Genomic DNA, 19,652 nt, shown 5'->3' with positions numbered 1-19,652 from the left:
CATTGAGAGGGACTTTGCATAGAGAGGTCAGTGAGAATATAGATTGAAACAAACTAAAGTTGTGTTTGGTATGCATTCTTGGAACACATTCTAGGTCCATTTCACATTCTTGAATGATAATAATAGTTGTTTTTTATCGTTCGAGAATGTGAAATCGACCTAGAATGCATACCAAACACAAGACAATGTTTGATATGCATTCTTTAAAAGCATTCTAAGTCGATTTCACATTCTCAAATGATAAAAATAGTTACTTTTTATCATCCGAGAATGTGAGAATGCATACCAAACACAATATAAACTTTAGTGAACAAAGCATGGGTCATCAGATGGCCAGACAACCAGTAATGAGTTATTAGATATATATAGCACCCATATGCCATGCATTAATGTAAATATAGTAATGAAATATTACCTATTGCGATATCTGAATTGTTACCATTACTTGCTACTTCAGCATCGGCACTACAAGTATTGGTGAGGGTCTTAAGTATGGTTTCATTGGTAAATCCAGCATAGGAACATGTAGTGCAAGGTGACATGGTACTGCTTCCAAGGTTCAAACCACCTTGACATTGCATGGAAGAGCACCAAGTGGACGTAGACCCCTGGAATGGCTCACAATGTAATCTATTCACAATTAAAAAAACCAAGAAAACAGAATTAGACTTCATTTTTTTTTTATAGGTAATATCAATTTATTGTAAGAAGAGCAAGATATTCTAATTCAAAGGAAACCTTGCCAAGAGATAGGGACAAAACCCTTACACTTAGAAGTCCGTAAAACCTCCAGACCAGGAAGGTACCATAAAAACAAACCAACACCACGAACAACGAAAGAAAAGACAACTAGGAGCAGCACAACGGGACCCCACATCTCTCAGCCCAGATTGGATATGCACTCTCTATTTCTGAACAAGGAAGAGGTTCCTAGGGGATTGCTTTCCTTTAGGAATATCAACTCTGCATCTATTATCTACATCGGCTTTGATATCTCTAATGATGCATTGTAAATGAGGCACAGAATGCCTACTTAGCAATACAACCAATAGATTCTCTATTAAATATCTTTCCAATCCACCTTGCTTCCACAAGGATACCAGCCCTTAGAGTTCTAGATGGAGAGCAAAGATTCAAAATATCTTTCCAATTTATTTAATTTTTTGGGTAAAAAAGCGGTAAAAAAATAAGTGAAAAAGTACTACTTACGTCCAATTTTTTGATGAATCGCAGGTGCACTGGACGCAATTGTTAGCAGTTGAGATTGTTGTTCCATTGGGAACAAGCAAGGGATAGTCAAGTGAGTCATTGCCCACCATGGATTTACAAGCTGTGGATAATAAAACATTCCAAAATCAAATTTATGTCATAATTTAGAGTGGAATATTATTCCCATATATGTGAAAATTTTGCAACTAAGACACCCTTGAGATTATTTATCCACTCTCATTTTCTCCATTGTGGAACATTGGGGGGTGGGGGGTGGGGGGAGGGGGAGGGGAGGATTTTCATTCTCTCAAGTGCGGGTAGTGCACCATATTTAAGAATTCAACAATAAAATCATGGGCACTGACATCTTTTTAACCTTGCAAGTATTGGATGACCGATTAAATTCTCAAGACCACATTTGAGGGGCTGTATTTCTGTTATATGAAACTCCAATACTCAAGATTCCAACCCGGCCAACGTCTATAAGGAACGTTACACTCCTAATGGATGAGTGCTGATGTGGCAAATGTGCCCCAATGTAAATCTTACAATTTGTTATTCAATTAACCTTATAAATGAACATTACTTTCAACCATGCGGTTTGAGGGATTAGTATGGGATCCAGTGAATCTTCCGATTGGAATTAGACTTGTGACACCTCATCCTAATTCCAATCGATTTTTCAAACACTCTTTTGAATTAGTGGTGAATTATGTTTTTGATTTCCATTTTTCGGACCTTTATCGCCCCCATACTACTAGGGGTGCTGTGAGCATTGTGCGACGCAGTATCGCCCATGTGTGCACGATGGGGTCCACTGTGCACACATGGGTGGTGCTGCACCGCACGATGCGCACAGCACCCCCAGTAGTACTGGGGACGATAATTTTCCTCATTTTTAACCATTCCCCCTGCTATGCTTGGTAAGAGAGTAAGTTTGACTCTGTTGGCCCGAACTCATCTTGAGCCCTAATAGAACTTGGGTTGGATTTTTCAACCCTAACGTCGTAAAATATAATTAATATAATTAATAAAACAGAAAAGAAGAGAAAGGTGGAATTATACAGAACTGACGTCTGAGAGGAACATCGATGAGTTGGCCGGCCTGAAGTTGAGTCTGATTGGGCAATAAGCCATTATTGAGTTGCAACAAGGTAGCTGTGGTAGTTCCATACTCCTGAGCGATCTGTCCCACCGAGACCGAGCTCCCCTCCTCCTTAGATACCACGTGTGCATAATGAACGACCTGATCACCTCCCACTGTGTCGCAGCTACCCGGCAGCGGAATCCACAACTTCATCGCAACAAGGATCAGGTCGGGGTCGGAAATACCATTCACAGTGGCGATATCCTGGTAAGTCACCAACCCAGAGAACACCTCATTCGCAATATAATACAGGAAGTCCCCTGACTTTACATTGTAAATTGGGGCATTTTCCGAGAGTCCAATATACGAATCGCAAGTGCACTGGAAGGGAGTCTTGATGGTCTGCTTCACTTCAACGGTTTGGTAAGGAGAGGTTGAGAGTGGGAGACTACTACTACTACTACTATGTCAATGAAAATAGACTTTTTGTGTGTGTGTGTGTGTGTGTGTGTGTGTTGGGAGTTATCGGTCACCTTCAAAATTTGATACAATATTGATATGGTATTGACACGGATCGGTCATATCGGACAAGTTTACTCATAAATTTTTTCAAGAAACAAGTTTTTTTCTATTTATTATTTTACCCCTCATCCGTACCATTTCATTGATATGATAGCAGTGAGGTATTGGTATTGGTCACCTTCAAAACCATGCAGTATTGGCGGTATTAGGCAATCCGATACCGATACCTCAAACCATGATGATGATACGTACCCTTCACTTTAGAGTGAAATTCCTTCTGAAAACTAGGGTTATGTTTACATGCATATTTCATCAAAAAAAATGGATTGTGGTTTTCAGCCCATAGGCTGGGCCAGGACTGAGCTTTTTCTGTCCACGGGCTGGATTAGGACTGAGATTTCTTGGCCCGGGATCGTATTAAACTGGGCCTAACCTGAGGCCTCAATTTGAACCAGCTTTTCGCGGCCTATATATATTGTATATAATACATAATTATATCATACATATGGTCAGAAATAGGGGCAATCAGGGCCAGTCCGGCTCAATTAGGATCAATCAAGGTCGGGTTGGGCCGAGGTGCTGAACTGAGCTATGATATCCCTGCCCGACTTAGGCTTACTTAAGGAGACCTAGGGTTGGACTGGGGTTTTAGAAAACTCGATCCTACTCGGTCTGGTTGCAATTTAATTACAATTTTTTATTTTTTTTTTAACTTTTTTAAATGAAGTTTGGCTCGTAGATTTGAAGAATAAAGGTTAAAACAGGATATAATCCCAAGATGTACCACAACTAAGGATGTAAACAGATCGAATTCGGTCGGATAGTAGCATTATCATATTCGTATCTGATTATATTTTGATAGATTTGGATAGTTTCCGGATAGTGATTTTTTGAATACGAGTTCTCCTAAATGGATATGAATACAGATCGAATATGAATTTTCGACTATTCGTTGACATCTTTACCATTTTGTTGATGAGGATTAGGGTTGAGACTTGAGAGTTCAACAATTACCCTTTCTTCTACTCTTCTTAGTCATTGATTTTCTTATGTTTTTTAATTTTGATGTTATCTTATATCTATTTAATAGATATGTGATTCCATTTATCACAATACATAAAACAATATATATAAACCAATATAAAATCTAGAAAATGAATCATTCTTAACTTATAAAATTATAAAAATAAGAAAACAAAATCCAATAATATAACTTAATCGAATAGACAGACACAAAGATATATTTCAAACATTTTGTTACCGTCGGATTGCTAAACGAATTGGATAATAATTGGTTGGATAGGAGGATTATTATATTTATATTCGATTTTATTTTGAACGGATTCAGATTCGCCTAAACGGATACGAAAAATGGATCGAATAAGGATTTTCGAATACCCATTGACATCCTTAACCACAACAATAATCAATTAAGGTCCTTATAATGATGAATGACCCTTCATATTAATTTGTATCCATTAATTACTTACCAATCTTCTTAAAATGAAGACAATCATATTATCAAATTAAGAAATTTCCAAGGTACTGCCAGAACAATCTGCAGGCGATCTCGGAGGAGGAGAATACAAGTAAGGCTTTGGTGGGATCTGCAATGAAGTAATGCTTCCTTCTAACATTTCAACAACTTTACTCATCGAAGGCCGATTTGAAGGATCTGTTTGGATGCACCATAACCCTACTAAACTCATTTTCCTTGCAATTTCTTCTTCCTCTCTTGTACTGGTCATGAGCCCTTCTAGTACTCCTACTACTTCATCCAGCTGGTGATCATCATCTTGTTGAAAATGCCTATAGATCCAATGTGGGAAATATACTTCACTAGTATGATCCACTGACAATTTCACATTCTTTCTTCCTCCAACCATTTCCAAAACCATCATTCCATAACTATACACATCTGACTTATGTGAAACTCCTCCGAAATTTCGACTAAACACTTCTGGAGCAATATACCCTATAGTCCCTCTCATACCCAACATTGATATGATACTAACATCTTTTCTAGGGCATAATTTAGCAAGCCCAAAATCGGCGATTTTGGGGCAAAAATCTTGGTCTAGTAGAATGTTATGCGGTTTTATGTCGAAGTGTAAAATACGAGTATTGCAACCGCGATGTAGATACTCTAATCCCCGACCGATTCCAGTAGCTATATTGAATAATGTTTCCCACCCAAGGCGGGGAGATGATTTTTTATCATATATGAACTTGTCAAGAGATCCATTGGGCATGAACTCATACACAAGAGCTCTTTTAATCCCCTCATAACAATAACCAAGAAGAGCAACAATATTAACATGGGAAGTCCTACTAATGCTTGCAACTTCATTGATGAATTCCTCTCCATTTCCTTTGGATTCGCTAAGGATCTTCACCGCCACCAAGCGACCGTCAAGTAACTTTCCTTTGAATACACTACCATATCCTCCTTCACCTAGTTTATCTTTGAAGGACTCAGTCATTTTCTTGATCTCTGAATAAGTGAATCGTTTTGAAACAAAGGATCCATTTTTCCTCAAAAGAGACTCTATGTCAATGTCTTTGTTTTTATTGACTAATGATGATTTCCTTCTTAAGTAACAATATAGGACTATCACAGTCACTAGAATCCCAATTCCAGCCGCGGTTGAAGCAATAACTGTATGCAAAGGAAGAGAGGTCAATTAATAATCTTAGAGAGGGACTTTGCATAGAGAGGTTGATCAGTGAGAATATAGATTGAAACAAACTAAAGTTGTGTTTGATATGCATTCTAGGTCGATTTTACATTCTTGAATAATAATAATAGTTGTTTTTATCGTTCGATAATGCGAAATCGACCTAGAATGCACACCAAACACAACTAGGAATTGAGTTATTAGATATATAGCACACATATGCCATGCATTAATGTAAAATATAGTAATTAAATGTTACCTATTGCAAACTTCCTTCCCATATCTGAGTTGTTACCATTACTTGGTACTTCAGCAACAGCATTGCAAGTATTGGTGAGGGTCTTAAGTATGGTTTGATTGGTAAATCCAGCATAGGAACATGTAGAGCAAGGTGACATGATACTGCTTCCAATGTTTAAACCACCCTGACATTGCATGGAAGAGCACCAAGAGAATGTAGACCCCTGGAATGGCTCACAATATAATCTATTCACAATTAAAAAACGTAGGAAACAAAATTAGACTTCATCTTTTTAAATATATAATATCAATTTAGTGCAAAAAGAGAAAGATATATATATTTTTTCGATAGGTAAAAAAGAAAGATATTTCAATTCAAAGGAAACCTTGCTAAGTGATAGGGACAAAATCCCTACACTTAGAAGTCCCCAAAACCACCAGGCCAGGAAGGCACCATAAAAACCAACATACCCCACGAATAAGGAAAGAAAAGACAATAAGGTTCAGCACAACGGGACCCCACATCTCTCAACCCAGATTGGATGCACTCTCTATTTCTGAAAAAGGAAGAGGTTTCTAGGAAATTGCTTTCCCTTACGAATCTCAACTCTACATCTATCCTTTACATCGGTTTTGAGATTTCTAATGATGCACTATTAAGGTGGCATCAGAACGCCAGCTTAGTATTACAACTAATAGAATCTCCTTTGAATATCTTTCCAATCCATGCATCTTGTTTCCACAAGGATACTAGTTCCTAGAGTTCTAGATGGAGAGCAAAGACTCAAAATATCTCTCAAATCTTTTTTTGGGTAAAAGAGCACTAAAAAAAAAAGTAATACTTACGTCCAATTGTTTGATGACTCGCAGGTGCACTGGACGCAATTGTTAGCAGTTGAGACTGTAGTTCCATTGGGAACAAGCAAGGGGTAGTCAAGTGAGTTATTGCCAACCATGGATTTACAAGCTGTGGGTAATAAAACATTCCAAAATCAAATTTATGTCATAATTTTGAGTGGAATATTATCCCATCTGAAATAATTTGCAACAAGACACCCTTGAGGCTACGGTATGGTTGCAAGGGAAATTAAAGGGAAGAGAAGTGAAAATTTTAAATGTTAAAAATAAACTTTTGTAATCATTATCCCATGTGATTGTATAAACTACTTAAATTTCTTACCATATTTAGTAATGATACATTTTACATTTAATTTTATTTTACCACTTAAACCAAAGAAAAATGGATGCAAAGTAAAGTGAAATTTAATAACCAACCATGGAATGATTTAGATTTAGTGATATAGTCACATGGGATAATAATTACAAAAGTTTCCCTTTTTAAGTTTAAAAATTTTACTTCCCTTCCCTTAAATTTCCCTTGCAATCAAACAAAACCTAAGGGTATTTATCCGTTCTCATTTCCTAAGGATTGTTGAGATATATATCATATCATATTATTATTATTTTATATTATAAAAGTAGAAACTCAAAAGTCATGACAAATCTTTTCATACCAAAAATACCCTTCATTAATTATTAATTATTAATTCTTATAATTTTCAGCTAAATTAAATTCTTCCTCCATTAATAAACCCCCTCTCAATATTACATTAATTATTCTTTTATAAAAATTAAGGGACCAATCGTTTTCCTACTCAGTTTTCTCACGTTTTTCAGATAAATTCAATAAGAGATAATTATTGTTAATTATTAATTAGAAATTAGAAATTAGAAAGAGAGAGTAAAATAATCCTATTTTTTGTTGAATAATCTAAAAAATCGCACTTTCTAATGTATAAATATAATCCCATCTTATCTTACCAAAAAAAAATTTACAATATTATCCATTATTCCTTGAACAATCGGTAAACCCCCCCTCAATTAATTGTTATAATTTTCAGTCAAATTCAATTCTTCTTCCATTAACATCTTATCTTTAAAAAAAATAAAAAAAATTACAATATTATCCATATAAAAAAAGCAGATACGTGCATTTACACGTGCAACTTTACTAATATATATAAGTAGGGGAGAGAGAGAGAGAGATGCCCAGAGTGGAACCGAGGAGATTTCAGAGGAGGGGAGAGATAGAGGGGCGGATCTGGCTCAGCTGGACCGTCCTGCAACCCCCTAATATCCTTTCACCTGGACATGTGAACATCCAACGGTCATCTATTTTAAAGACACACTTTAACCCATTTGACTCTCTCACCCTCTCGTTTGCTGAAACCGACCCGACCCCATTTGAGTTCCCCCAAATTCCATATTCCTCTCCTCAAAACCCAGTTTCTCTTTTGCTTCCCCGTTCGAGAATCTCCATCTTCAACTCGAGCCACTCATCTTCTTCAAGGTTGGTTCCGGCGACGGCGACAGCAACAGCGAGGCTAACCAGGTAAGAGAAATGCCTTGTTCTCTCTCCCCATGCTACGTTTTATGGAGGTGGTGATGCTTCTGGTACAATGGGTCTCAAGAGCCAAAATTAAACCACTACTTTAACTACCATCAAAATGTCTTCTTGATCGATCAACTTATTTGATTTTGCCTCCTCTCTCACCAGCCCCTCCTAATTAATTTTGGGGATATGATTATTATTTACAGGGTTGCTTGCAAGAAGACAGGTGGGATAAGATTCACTGTCAATGGACACTCTTACTTCAACACACGTTGGTGGAGCTGGTGATATTCTGGCCATCTCCATCAAAGGCTCTAGATCAACTGGATGGCAATCCATGTCTCGGAACTGGGTACAAAACGGGCAGAGCAACTCCTACCTTAATGGTCAAGCTCTCTCTTTCAAGGTCACAACAAGTGATGGACGATCTGTGGTGAGAGAGAGAAGAAGACATTTCTCTTACCTGGTTAGCCGTGCCGTCGTCGTTGCCGTCACTCGCTGGAACCAACCTTGAAGAAGATGAGTGACTCGAGTTGAGGATGGAGATTCTCGCAGAAAGGGGGAAGAGAAGGAGAAACTGGGTTTTGAGGAGAGGAAGTCAAATGGGTTTAGTCGGGTCTGGTTTTGACAAACGAGAGGGTGGAAGAGTCAAATGGGTTAAAGTGTGTCTTTAAAACAAATGACCGTTGGATGTTTACATGTCCAGGTGGAAGGATCTTAGGAGGGTGCTGGAGGGTCCAGCTCCCGCCACGGCTGGACAGGAGCCAGATACTTAGAGGGGTAGAGTGGAACTGAACTGAAGCCCATCTTTAATTTTCTTCCCTGGATTTTTCCGTTAAGAAATCAATATAAATCTCTACCTCAAGGCGAGATTTGTTTTCTATGGTGGGAATGAAAATTTTCACATATCCCAAGAAAATTTTAAAATTTAATACCAAATCTTCTATCTTATTAGCATGCAAGAAAAAATGGGTAGAAAAGAAATTCGTATAGAATCTAGTTTATCCATCTCTTGCCAACCAACCAAACATAGTCTTAGTCTCTTTACAAAGATTGATGAAAAGGTGGATATTATATAAGAAAAAGGAGTGATGTTGTTATTATTATTTTTAGGGACTGAAGGGGGGGGGGGGGGGGGGAAGGAGGGGGGGGGGGGGAAAGGTTTGTTAGTGTGGATGTCTCTCTGTGTGCGAGAAATTTAGGGTGAATTTCTTCGAGAATAGTCCCACATTGGTTGTGGGAGGATTACTTGAGGGTATATATATAGGATTGTTTCCTTAAGGTGTGAGCCTTTTGGAGAGGAAGACACCTACTCTCCAGTGTGTGGGGGGTCCTGGGGTGCTTACGAATCGCGCGGCCAGGGCCGACAGGGCCGTGGCGAGGCCGAGTCGGGATCGAGGTGTGGACAAAACCTTATAGGCGTTTTAATGTTTTGTTTAATAGATGAACCACCTTGTCTATTCGTACATATATATGACTAGTTACACCCCTTCACTGTACGTGGAGGTATACATACGGTCACACACCTCCCATGTAAGGGTTACACCCCTGTGCGTATATCACACGTATTCATACGGATGTATCCCTTCATGAAAGGGTACTCGATATATATATACACCATGTCATGCTGTTTTTATATATATACACCATGTCATCCGCTTCGGAGACAGACATCGTATTTTCGTTTAAGTAATAAGAGGGTTGTATAGCCGTTTGATATCCACGCAGTACTTTCGTTGGAGCGGTTATTTCACCCTCCCCATGTGTCTGCGCACACAGCCCTGCACCATCAGCACTAAAAATATTCTCCCAAAAAGAAAAGAATCAAAATTAATCACAGTTTATAAGAAATTCCACAGGCTCAATATGGATATGGGACAAAGAAACGCTACCAGTACCAGCTGCATAGCATACATTAACGCCTCTGCCTCCTCCCTCTCTCCCACCCTTCCCTTCCTCCTATTCATAGAGGCAAATATGTCATTTAGAGCAATCGATATCTTTTACGGTGCGCCTGCCCGTAGCGGAGAAAACGGCGCACAAATGAGGCGATGTGCAATGAACGCCTTACCTTAACGTCTTTGCCTCCTCCCTCTCTCCCACCCTTCCCTTCCTCCTATTCATAGAGGCAAATATGTCATTGAGAGCAATCGATATCTTCTACGGCGTGCCTGCCCATAGCGGAGAAAACGGCGCACAAATGAGGCGATGTGCAATGACTGCCTTACCCCTGCCCGAGCGGGGGTAAGGCGGTCATTGCACATCGCCTCATTTGTGTGCCGCTCTCGCCGCTATGGGCAGCGCGCCTTAGAAGATCAGGATCCCATTGAGAGAGGAAGGAGATGAAGACAGGGAGAGAGACGTTAACATATGCTACGCCGCAGCCGGAAGGGAATTCAATCTCAATCCCCCGCAATATTTCAAAGTACGTAAGCAGGCCTCTCCTTCCTTTCCCTTTTTTTTGTTTTTGGGTTAATCTTTTCGGATTTTTCTGTATCCTTAGCAATGAACATAAACATAGTAGAATATATTATATAATTAATACGGAATAAAGAGAGAAGAGAAAGGTGTAATGAATTAGCTAGAGTGTCGACCTCTGAGAGGAACATCGATGAGTTGGCCGGCCGGAAGTTGAGTCTGATTGGGCAACAAGCCATTGAGTTGCAACAAGGTAGCTGTGGTAGTTCCATACTCCTGAGCGATCTGTCCAACCGAGACCGAGCTCCCCTCCTCCTTAGATACCACGTGTGCATAATGAACGACCTGATCACCTCCCACTGTGTCGCAGCTACACGGCAGCGGAATCCACAGCTTTATCGCAACAAGGATCATGTCGGGGTTGGAAATACCATTCACAGAGGCGATTTCCTGGTAAGGCACCAACCCAGAGAACACCTCATTCGCAATATAAGGGAGGGAGTCCCCTGGATTAACAGTGTAAATAGGGGCATTTTCCGACATTCCATGATACGAATTGAACGTACAAGTGCACTGGAAGGGAATCTTGATGGTCTGGTTCACTTCAACGGTTTTGTAAGGAGAGGTTGAGAGTGGGAGCGAGTTTGCACCGACTATGGAGAAGAAGCTAACACCAAAGAGGTTGGCGATGTCGGCAAGTGATCTGTTAGTCGGAGAGACGACGTAGTCGATCATAGCTAAACATGTTATTGCACTACTACTGCTATTGGTGGTACAGCTGAAGCCCAGGGCTGTTGCTGAAGGGATTGTTATTATTGAGGAAGAGATGAGGAAGCAAATGATCTGCAGGAGAAGTATTATCATTACTGCAGTAGTACTACTACTACTACTGGAACTGCTTCTTCTCATCATCTCCATATCACAATATCACTGCAGTACATGTTCCTTCTCCTCCTCCTTCTTCTTCTTCTTCTTCTTCTTCTCTTCTTGCTGCTTCTTCTTCTGACCTCAAATTAAGTGATGGATATCCATCCATCCAATATTAACGGAAGGTGCTTCAGAAAAACTCAAAAGTGGTAGGCTAGTAGCTTTCGTGTGGGTTTGAACTTCAAAGCTGTGTCGGGACGCAGGGACAGCGCACCCAGGGAGCGTTCTTTCTCGAGTTGGGTTCACATTCTCGTACGAGAATGGGTTTGGGTTCAAACCACCCAGATGGTGGGATCCACACATATTGGATGCCATCTGGATGGTTGGAATCCATTACGAGATTGGGAACCCGCCTATTCTTTCTCCCTATTTTTTAACGTAGTAATAATAAAATTTTGCCTAAATTCAACGGTGATATTAGAAATTATAAAAATAAAAAAAAGGCAAAAGGAACCTCAACCAGTGTTGCTTCTTGGCGTGTACCTATGCCTAAATATATAGTCCAACGCGAAAAGACTGGCGCACTCCTGGACCTTTAGGGCTTTTCAGGGGGTGTACCAGTCTTTTCGCATTGGATTGTGTCTGGGCAGAGGTATACATCGAGACTCGAGATACAACACCGGTTAATTAGCGTTATGTTGATAAAAGTTCTACCAGATGGCCTCACACTAGAAATCTGTAATAGTATTATGGGTGCAAAAGAAATTCTTTGTTCATAAAGAATTTCATTTCATGGATTCTCAACTCGTATTTGGCTCTCCCGGCTCTCCTCCAGCCATGGTAGGACCTGGCTGGAGGATCCAACCCAACAAAAACAGGGGTGTTTGGGTCATTTCACAGGCGGCCCCCCCTATGAAATGTCCAAACCCAGCCCCCATGTTTTTGCTGGGCTTGATCCTCCAGCTCCCGCCACGGCTGGAGGAGAGCCAGGTCCTTATCGACTCTCAACTAATTTACATCTTGTTGCCCAAACAATATCACTATTGATGGATACTACTGCACAAAGAATGCCCGAACGACTTACAAGCATACTTGGAAAATCAGGTTTTTCAATTTGACTCGTCCATCTTAAAATTTGGTTATTCGATTGAGTCATTTTTTTTAATATCTTCCTTTTCCTTCTCCGAGTGAAGAGAGATTAAGGTTATGATTGATTCATATGTGAGAAGAAAAACAAGGACTAATTAATATTGAAAACAACAAACAAAAATTCTAGGGTTTTGTTTAATTGTAAGACAAACTTATGGTCAATGAATAGTATTTAGCCCAATTAAAAGAAAAAAACAGACTCAATGAGTTTCATACGATTCCGATAAAAACATCGAGTCAATAAAAACGTAGACTGACATTGACATGTTCTGATCGTTTTTTAAAATGATAGTCATCATGACTCCAGACTTGTACCCCAACTAGTAAAAAAATCATAACTCCAGACCAAGATTCATGTTTTTTTTTTTTTTTTTTTTTTTTTTTAAATCAATTCAAACAATAACTAGTCCAAGTCAAAACCTTGTTTTCCAACAATATGAGATCATCCATTATTTTAAGATATTTTAAAATCAAATGTAAATTACATAAGATACGTAATGTCTAAGGTATCCAACATTTAAAATAATTATTGTTTTGCCGCCTGCCACCCTCCTATGTAGTAAGTAAAAGGACATTTTGACGTTGGTTGGAGCCCTTCATGAAATCGAAGAGTCAGTCCTCTTCCGTCATATAAAAAATGTTCAAGGAGAAATACTAGCATTTGTGTTGCATCTAATTGATTGCTCTTTCTTTTGATTAAGTGTTGATATTTGTAGAGTTGTGTCATAAACACAAACGGGTTTTTTTTTTCTTTTTACATGCAAACGGCGTTGATATATGCTGACAAAAATTTGGATCCTCTACTACCGTGCTGCCCAGACATGGTGTTACGCATAATGTTCGCCTTACCCCTGCCCAAATGCCTTGTCTGAGTGGGTGTAAGGTGGTCATTGCGTGCAACACCGTGTCTGGACAGTACGGTCCTGCCGGGCAACTTGTCAATAGAGGATTTGGATCCTGCTAACAGTTGGGGATGAAATAATCAACATGACTAAGTTTTCTATCTATAAAAAATATTCTATTTTTTACATTTTTAACCTTTGATTGGATTAGGTCTTTCATATACAATTTTAAATTATGGCAAGCATCATGGTACTATCTATCACACCATCAATAACTTCAAACAAATTCTAATTAAAATTATAGAGTTCAACCATAATATTTTAACATTTTTAAATATTTGGTATGGATAGTGACTGTTCAATTAACATTTTAAATCATAGAAAACAACCGGATGCTATAAAAAAAAAATTACTATCCAAATTTTTACTCCGAAAAAAAAAAAATTCTCGAGATTGTAGAGAATTTTACTATCCATTTAGTTACAAGTTACAATTTGTTTTGCTTTTCAATATAAGCAGAGAGTTACTATACTAATGGCTTATTTGGTTTTGTCATTCAACTCGTCACAAATTATGTCGACCAAAATAGAGTGTTTTTTTGTGTGTGGGGTGGGGTGGGGTGCAGGACAGCCAGGAAAAAATCCCACTCCAATCTGTCGGAGGGTTTCATCATGTGATGCTTCAAGATTACATTATGGCGCCGGTTGGATTGGTTTGACTAAGAAAGGCATGAAAGCAAAGAATCCACTCCTTCAGTGACAAAGAAAGTCCTCAGCGCTAACGCGTTATAACCAAGCAACGGCTAATGCACCCTTAGAGTAAGTAAAGCACGGTAAGGCATCCAGCAAGAAAACAATTGCACGTACTAAGGCGTAACAAGATATGATCGGGCTGGATCTTTCAGCCTGCGGACTGCACCAAGATTGGGTTTTTCAGTGCATGGTTTGAACTAGTACTGAGATTTCTAGGTCCGGGATCGAGTTAGACTGGGCCTAGGCTGAGGCCTCGGTCTAAGCCCAGCCTGGTTTGGCCCTGTATATATAAATATAATATACAATTATATCATACATACGGTCAAAAATAGGGGCAATCAGGGTTAGTCCGGCCAAATCAGAGTCAATTAGGGTCAAGCTGGGCTGGACTGAGCCATGGTGTCCAAGCCTGACTTTGGGCTGGGCTGGACTGAACCGTGGTATCCAAGCCCATTTCGGGGCTTAGCTGGGTGTGGGCTGAGTTAAGAGGACCTAGGATCGGGCTGAGATTTTAAAAACTAAACCCAGCCTGGCCTGGTTGCAGCCCTACACATTATGTGTGCGTATGCGCGGATGTGGGTGTGTGTGTGAGAGAGAAGAAGAGAGAAGAAGAGAGAAGGAGAGAGAAGACATTCAAATATAGTTAAAAGAGCCACACTAGCGACTGGGACATATACCTTTCGCTGACAAATTAATAGCTACCTACCTTCCAATTGAGGCTGGATCAGGTTATGGAACGAGAACCTGAACCATTCTATCCTCTACGGCCGGGCAGCCAAGCAGTCATTGTTCAGCCTTACAACGGCAGGGGCAAAATGACCGCCCTACCCATTGCCCGAGCACCCTACCTTGATGGAGTCTACGTCCTGCCTGTGTGAAGCTATCGAATGGCCGCTTGGCTGCCCGGCCATAGAGGATCCAAGTTGTCCTCCTTCCTGGCTAATGTCAGAGCAATCTGTAGTCAATCTTGTAGGAGAACACAAGTAAGGCTTTGGTGGGATCTGCAATGAAGTAATGCTTCCTTCTAACATTTCAACAACTTTACTCATTGAAGGTCGATTCGAAGGATCTGTTTGGATGCACCACAACCCTACTAAACTCATTTTCCTTGCAATTTCTTCTTCTTCTTCTCCAGTTGTGAGCCATTCTAGTCCTAATTCATCTTGGTCTTCTTGGAAATGCCTATAAATCCAATGTGGGAAATATACTTCACTAGTATGATCTGCTGCCAAATTCATATTCTTTCTACCTCCAACCATTTCCAAAACCATCATTCCATAACTATACACATCTGACTTGTGGGAGACTCCTCCAAAGTTTCGAAAAAACACTTCTGGTGCAATATACCCTATAGTCCCTCTCCTATCCTTCATTGATATGATACTATCTTTTCTTGGGCATAGTTTAGCAAGTCCGAAATCGGCGATTTTGGGGCAGAAGTCCTGGTCTAGTAGAATGTTATGTGGCTTTATATCGAAGTGTAGAATACGCGTATTGCAGCCACGATGTAGATACTCCAATCCCCGGCCAATTCCAGTTGCTATATTGAATAATGTTTCCCATCCAAGACGAGGAATTGTTGTTGATGATTCTTTATCATATATGAACTTGTCTAGAGAACCATTGGGCATGAACTCATACAAAAGAGCTCTTCTAATCCCCTCAAAACAATAACCAAGAAGAGCAACAATATTAACATGGGAAGTCCTACTAATGCTTGCAACTTCATTAATGAATTCTTCACCATTTCCTTTGGATTCATTGAGGATTTTCACTGCCACCAAACGACCATCAAGTAACTTTCCTTTGAACACACTACCATAACCTCCTTGACCTAGTTTCTCTTTGAAGGAGTTTGTAATTTTCTTGATATCTGAATAACTATATCTTTTTGGAACCAAGGATCCATTATTCCTCAAAAAAGACTCCACATCAATATCCTTGTTTTTGTTATTTAATGAAGATTTCTCGCTCAAGCAACAATATAGGACTATTAATGTCACCATAATCCCAATTCCAGCCACTGAAGAAATAGCTGTAATCAAAGGAAGAAGTCAATTGAAACTCATATGGGGACTTCTCATTGAAGTATAGTAATCTAATACAATTATTTTGAAGATCACATATAAAGAGAATAGGTAGTGAAAAGTGAAAACTATTGGGAAGAGAAGACATAAATCCAAATTTAGACAACTTGATCTAGATTTAAAAATTGAACATAACCAAGTTATCATCTCATTGTCAACCTTAATTAGGCTTTGTTTGTTTCACTTCAAAATATTTTCTGAGAAATTTATCATTATAAAATTTATTTAATCTTTTTGGGTTCTTCTAGGCATCACTATGGCTAGTGAAGTACAACACTTCACTATTTGCCACTTGACAGTGTATGAGTTAGTCCATGTGATAGAGAACATCACATACATCTCAATGGCCAAATTTTAGTCCAAAGGAAACAAGGAAAGTTGCTCAAGCTCTGATTCAAAATTTTAGTAAAATTATCAAAATGCCATCAAGTGGAGATGAATATAAAGTACAAAATGTCAACATTTATAATTTTAGCTACTTCATCTACTCATTTTAAGCTGAAATTGTACCAATGATGAGATGCTTGCCCGGTCCTCTATCTATCACCTAGACTAACACATGTATTTTTCCAAGTGGAAAATCGTGAAGCGATATACTTCACTAGGCATAGTGATCGACGGTGAAATTTTTTTTAATTTTATCATTGTTTTTGGTTGAACATGACGAGAAAGCATGCTTACAAATGGTCAAGTGAGAAAGAATCAAGCCTTATGATGGTGTGGAGTCCTCCATGGCGCTTGGAATTTCCGCCTTTCCATGAGGGTTGGGTGGTCATTCTATGCCCAATTGGGTCTAGACACAGGGTCCACCCCTTACACACGATAGATTACCATTCTTTATCCCATTTTTTTTAAACAAAAATTTTTAAAAATAGTTTACATTCAAACAAATGAAACCGGCCTTAGTTGACAAGTAGTAATGTAAATATAATCAATCAATGTTACCTATTGCAAGCTTGCTTCCCAAATCCATAGAGTTCTCCTTCCTTGCCACAGCAACAATGCTACAAGTCTTGACGAGGGTTGTAAGTATAGATTGATTGGTGTATCCAGCATAAGCACACGTGGTGCAAGGTGATTTGGTATCTCCAAGGAGTAAACCACCTTGGCATTGCATGGAAGGGCATTGAGTCCAATTGGATGGCTTAGCCCCTTGAGATGGCTCACAATGTAATCTAAACACAATAAAAAAAACCAAACCAAAACAATAAGATCGAATTAATCGATTTTCCATCTTTTAAGTAGAAAAACTAGAAGCTCATCAAAATAGTTTGTTAATTATAAGGATATATTAAGGACATCAAAGGTTGATGGACAAAGATAAATGTAATTACACTTACGTCCAATTTTTCGATGACTCGCAGGTGCACTGGACGCAGTTATTGGCAGTTAAGACTTTTGTTCCATCAGGAACAAGCAGCGTGTAGTCAAGTGAGTCATTGCCAACCATGGATCTACAAGCTGTGGATAATATAAAACATTCCAAAAATCAAATTTTAATGCTTTATTTCTAATTTTATTCTTTATGATGTTATGATTACTAGATTAGGACCTTCATTATTTTATGCACTTTTTAATTTCATTTCATACTATGATTTTTTTTAATTTTTTTTTGATAAGGGATAAAGTTCTCTGCACCGGGACGCAGGATGCGCCAAGACACATGGGGGGTGGGTGAAATGACCACCCCATCCCCGGAATGCATGCCCAAAATCCCACCCCTGTCCCGCCCTATGTGTCTGAGTGCATCCTGAACCCAAATGTGCTCCCAGACAGAGAGTGTGCGTTGAACATTTAATATTATGATTGATCAGGTAGAATCATTTAGACCCTAATAAATTATTTTGGTAAACCACCGCCTCTTAGGTCTCCTCGACTAATTCTACCATAGAGACCAACGATAGACAAAACTCCCCCAACATAACTTACATCTTTCATCGTACAGTGCTCTTCAGAGAGCAACTTTATGAATTTAATATTTTTTGGTAAAAATATTTTTCATATGAATTTAATTAAGGGTTAAATAATACTTGTTCATTTTTTATGAAATAGGGTTATTTCCATTACTAGGGTTTTCATGTGCATTTAAAATTCATAAAATTAATTTAATTATGATTTCCTACATCAATATCATAATCATATTAATATAATAGGATTATTCATATAAAATAATGGTTTAACTCAAAAAAAATTTGATTTTTCAAGAATTTTAAAAAATTAAACTAAAAATGAAACAGATAAGAGAGAGGTGGAAGTAAGTATATACTGACCTCTGAGAGGAACATCGATGAGTTGGCCGGCCTGAAGTTCATTCTGGTGGGCCAACCCATTGAGCTTCAACAAGGTACCTGGAGTGGTCCCATACTCCTTAGCGATCTGCCCAACCGAACTCTGGTTAGACACGACGTGTCCATAATGAACGACCTGATCACCCTCCACTGTGTCGCAACTACAGGGTAGCGGAATCCACAGCTTCTGACCAATTAAGATCAAGTTTGGGTTGTTAATATCATTCACAGTAGCGATCTCCTGGTACGTCACCAAACCAGAGTACAACTCGTTGGCAATGTAAATCAGGTAATCTCCTATCTTTACATTATAAACAGGGACTTTATTGGAGATTCCAATCCCTTGGCCACAATTGCACTGGAAGGGAATCTTGATGGTCTGGTTTGGTTCAACTGTTTGGACTGGAGAGGTAGAGAGTGGGAGAGAGTTTGCACCGAATAAGGAGATGAAGCTGACACCAAAGAGTTGGGCGATGGTGCCTAGGGTTTTGTTTGTGAGAGAAACATAGTCGATCAGAGCTGAACATGTTGCAGTGGTGGTGGTGCAGTTGAAGCCTAGTGCTGTTGCTGAAGGGATTATTAGTAGTAGGGAGGAGGAGGAGAGGAATAAGCAAAGGAGGGGAAGTGCTACTACCGGAGTAGAAGTGCTTCTCTTCATCTCTAAAATCACACTATCACTCTTCTTCTTCTTTTTCTTCTTTCTGCTTCTCTTGCTGCTTCTTCTGATCATGACCTCAAATAAAGCGATGGATAGTAGTAGAGTGGTCAAAAGTGGTGGGCTTTCGTGTGGGCCCGAAGATTACTCTTCTCAAGTAAATTATGTCCGTGATGAAATATTGTTGAGAGGTACTAGGTGCCTGCCTACCTGGGCTTCAAATATCAATTCTCAACCACATGGTAATGTCTAGTGGGTCAAAAAGGTCTACTCCTTTTACTGAATTTTTGTGGAAATTTCACAAATTTCAATTTTGAAGGGGCTGAAATTGAAGTCTTGGAAATTCGTACAAATGTGGAAATTTTGGAATTTAATCATGCTCCGTGCGACATCCTCTACTTTCGCTTGCCCCTACTTTCATGTGCGCCCTACATACAATGAAGCGCGTAAAGATCATTTTACCCCT

General features: G+C 39.2%; 3 protein-coding genes across 3 annotated transcripts in view; all 3 read right to left on the bottom strand.

Moving 5' to 3' along the window:
• Positions 1-386: 386 nt before the first annotated feature.
• Positions 387-11,464, bottom strand: LOC122654873 (lysM domain-containing GPI-anchored protein 2-like). Its single transcript, XM_043849140.1, has 3 exons — positions 10,723-11,464; positions 6,583-6,703; positions 387-630 (listed from the first exon to the last, which is right to left on the bottom strand). The coding sequence occupies exons 1-3, from the start codon at positions 11,462-11,464 to the stop codon at positions 387-389; spliced, it is 1,107 nt and encodes a 368-aa protein (XP_043705075.1).
• LOC122655761 (protein CANDIDATE G-PROTEIN COUPLED RECEPTOR 2-like) overlaps positions 9,732-19,652 on the bottom strand; it is a 28,145-nt gene continuing 18,224 nt past the window's right edge. The window contains exon 7 of the mRNA XM_043850079.1: positions 9,732-9,746. The gene's annotated coding sequence lies outside the window, so the exon portion shown is untranslated. The remainder of the gene's footprint in view (positions 9,747-19,652) is intronic.
• Positions 14,981-19,195, bottom strand: LOC122654872 (LEAF RUST 10 DISEASE-RESISTANCE LOCUS RECEPTOR-LIKE PROTEIN KINASE-like 2.4). Its single transcript, XM_043849139.1, has 4 exons — positions 18,514-19,195; positions 17,584-17,704; positions 17,189-17,418; positions 14,981-16,191 (listed from the first exon to the last, which is right to left on the bottom strand). Exons 1-4 carry the CDS (start codon positions 19,187-19,189, stop codon positions 14,981-14,983), a joined length of 2,238 nt encoding a protein of 745 aa, XP_043705074.1. The 5' UTR covers positions 19,190-19,195.

The sequence above is a fragment of the Telopea speciosissima genome, chromosome 3, assembly GCF_018873765.1.
Source record: "Telopea speciosissima isolate NSW1024214 ecotype Mountain lineage chromosome 3, Tspe_v1, whole genome shotgun sequence".
Taxonomy (NCBI): Eukaryota; Viridiplantae; Streptophyta; class Magnoliopsida; order Proteales; family Proteaceae; genus Telopea; species Telopea speciosissima.
The sequence above is the reverse complement of the archived record's forward strand: the minus strand, read 5'-3'. Positions and strand labels throughout refer to the sequence as shown.

Bases quoted from the DNA above. Each gene is read 5' to 3' on its own strand.
- LOC122654872 (XM_043849139.1), bottom strand. From the start codon at position 19,189: ATGAAGAGAAGCACTTCTACTCCGGTAGTAGCACTTCCCCTCCTTTGC. The intron at 17,705-18,513 runs GTCAGTATATAC...TATTATCCACAG, and splicing joins CATCGATGTTCCTCTCAGAG to CTTGTAGATCCATGGTTGGC. The intron at 17,419-17,583 runs GTAAGTGTAATT...TATTGTGTTTAG, and splicing joins GAGTCATCGAAAAATTGGAC to ATTACATTGTGAGCCATCTC.
- LOC122654873 (XM_043849140.1), bottom strand. From the start codon at position 11,464: ATGGAGATGATGAGAAGAAGCAGTTCCAGTAGTAGTAGTAGTACTACT. The intron at 6,704-10,722 runs GTCGACACTCTA...TATTACCCACAG, and splicing joins CATCGATGTTCCTCTCAGAG to CTTGTAAATCCATGGTTGGC. The intron at 631-6,582 runs GTAAGTATTACT...AATTGTGAATAG, and splicing joins GAGTCATCAAACAATTGGAC to ATTACATTGTGAGCCATTCC.